The 2,523-nt window shown below is 60.7% G+C and overlaps 1 protein-coding gene across 1 annotated transcript; it reads right to left on the bottom strand.

Moving 5' to 3' along the window:
- Positions 1–12: 12 nt before the first annotated feature.
- Positions 13–2,496, bottom strand: LOC105311024 (integrin alpha-10-like; the record flags this gene model as incomplete). Its single annotated transcript, XM_011387083.2, has 7 exons — positions 2,340–2,496; positions 1,787–1,953; positions 1,552–1,694; positions 1,023–1,136; positions 720–805; positions 435–576; positions 13–35 (listed from the first exon to the last, which is right to left on the bottom strand). Coding segments are annotated over exons 1-7 (788 nt in total), but the record flags the coding sequence as incomplete, so codon positions are not given.
- Between the last annotated feature and the right edge of the window lie 27 nt (positions 2,497–2,523).

Below are 2,523 nucleotides of genomic sequence, written 5' to 3'. Positions count from 1 at the left end.
GAGCAGCTAAACTCGAACTCTAGCAGAAAGGTCACCTGGGGGGCAGGGGACATGGGGTCATGGCAGATTCCTCTTCAGGGGCAACCATAGAGGAACAGGAGCCCTGGTGCCTCCTGCCCTGAACCCCAGGCCCCGCGGCTCTGGCCCTCCGCTGTCACACAGCCCCTCTCCCATCCCGGGCCCCGACCTACCTTGGCTCCGGTTGGAAAGACGGGATGCCCCACGCTGCAGAGCCGGGCATGGGGGGCGGGGGCTGCGCACTCCACTTTCACGGGCCTGTCCCTCTGAGGGCAGAGAGGCGGGGGCGGAGCCGGTGCTGCAACTGCTCTCCCGCCCCAGGCTCCGAACACCCAGCCTTTCTCTAGAGCCACTCATGGTTCGGGGAGGACAATCCCCCCACCTCCCCCTCCTCCTCCCTCCCGCCCTCCAGGCACCTGAGGGGTGAAGCTGGCCAGGTGGAGGTTTCTAGAGAAGCTGAGACTCAGGCTCGTGTTGTAGGCATTTTCCATCCTGTTCTCCAGAATTACCGACACCAGCACTTTCCGACGACCACCTCGCACCAGGAACGGGTCCTCCCTAAGAGTGATGGACGGGCACGGGGAGCTCAGGAGCTGGGGGGGGCGGTGCCGGAAACCTCGCTTCCGTCCCAGGCCAGAAGCAACCTTCCAGTTTCCTCAGTCCCTTCAGGCCTGCTTCAGGTCAGTTCGCGTCCATCCCACCTGGAGCCTCTGACGTCCATGTCAGCGCGAAGCACCAGGTCCGTGACACACTCGTTGTCGGGGCCACAGTCCTTTGAGAAGGGGACCTGGAGGAGAGTGAAGGGGCCGAGGGCTGAGAGAAAGGCGAGGAGAAAGGAATGGAACTTGGGGGAAGTGACAAAAAAGAGTGGGTGCCAAGGTCGGATTTCACTGAGCTCACATCTCCTCCCTCCCCTTTCTCGAGAATTTACTGAGAAACAAAATGCAGGGTGGGGGCCCAGGGGCGGGGCAGGGCAGGGCAGGGCAGGGCGTGACACCGCTGACCAGCTTCCGGATGGAGGTGGGCGAGCCCTCATCCAGCACAGGCCCTCGCTTTGTGGTGTTGTCCAAAGCAAAGGTCACAGTCAAGACCACTGGCCGGAGGTAATCTGATGTATCCTGAGGGAAACTGGAGTCAAGGGTCATGGGGAGCCAGGGCTGGGGCTGTGCCCAGGCCCCTGGCAGGTTGTGATAATCTCTGCGATCATTCACTGAGCACTGTCTGCGTGCTGGGCACTGTCCTAAGGTTTTATCAACACTGTCACATTCACTTCCAATACAACGCCTACGATGCAGTTATTATCATTACCCCCCTTTGCGGACCAGGGCGCTGAGGTGTGCAGCTTATGTGACTTGCCAGGTTACCCGGGTGGCAGAGCTAGGATTCAAACCCGGATCGGCCCGACTCCAAAGTCTGGACTTTCTCATGTCCCTGGCTTCGGCTTTCTTGCCCAACTGGCAGGAATTCCTCCTCTTACCCAGCCTCCCCTCTCTCCCAGGCCCTGACGCAAAGCAGGTCCTGTCTCCTCCTCACCAGCACGTGGAAGTGCAGCTGCTCACAAGTGACGTTCCCTACACTGAGCCGGAGCCGCCGCGGGGACAGCCTCTGGCCAGAGCCGTCGAACGCTGCACGGGCCCCAGCTGTCCACTCATCCAGCGATGCCGTGAACCGCAAGTCTGAAAGGGGCAGACAGGAGTGAGGGTGGCGAGGCCGGAGACCAAGGCAGGCGAGGGGCGACCGTGGCCCCGAACGCACTGCAGCCACTCACGGAATCGGCGGTCCCAGCGGCCCCGAGTGCGGGATGTCACTTGGAAGCAAAGGGCTGCGGACAGGCAGGCTGCCTCCTGGCCTCGCCGCCTGCAGTCCCTCTGAACCACGCTGATGGCTGGCGGGGTCACATCCAGTGAAGGCGCCAGGTGGACAATGGGCTGGGAGCTAGGAACGGGTGGGAAGGAGGGAAGCCCTTGAGACAGGTGACACTCGGTGTTACCTCGTTGAAGGCAAAGGAAAAACTGAGGGGTCAGGTGCACGTGTGTCACCCTCCCCTGAACCTCCTGGCAGAAGTAAGATAATAGTTAACGTTACATGAGCACTCGCCACGTGCCAGACATTGTGTTCAGATCTTTCCATGGATGGTCACATTTAACCCTCACGACTGGCCTGTAAAGCAGGTACTAGTACCATTCCCATTTTATAAACTAGGACATGGAGGCACAGAGCGAGTTGGCTAAGAAATCCAAATCTCAGTCTGTGACTCCGAAGCCCTCGCTTTTAATAGCTATGCCATGCTGCCCACTGCTGCGTGAGAGGGGACCGCTCACCTGAGCAGGACGGCTGCCCCTTGGGCACCCACAGCCACATCCACTAGGTCGTCTCCGTCCAGGTCCAGCCGGCCATCCACACTTCGACCAAAGTAGCTGAGGGCCTGTGGCATGGAGACAGCAGCAATCCGCTGGAGGAAGAGAGGGGCCACTGAGCAGGGCCTCCGCGCTTGGATCCCCAGGC

This window comes from Pteropus vampyrus, unplaced genomic scaffold, assembly GCF_000151845.1.
Source record: "Pteropus vampyrus isolate Shadow unplaced genomic scaffold, Pvam_2.0 Scaffold21705, whole genome shotgun sequence".
Taxonomy (NCBI): domain Eukaryota; kingdom Metazoa; phylum Chordata; class Mammalia; order Chiroptera; family Pteropodidae; genus Pteropus; species Pteropus vampyrus.
The sequence above is the reverse complement of the archived record's forward strand: the minus strand, read 5'-3'. Positions and strand labels throughout refer to the sequence as shown.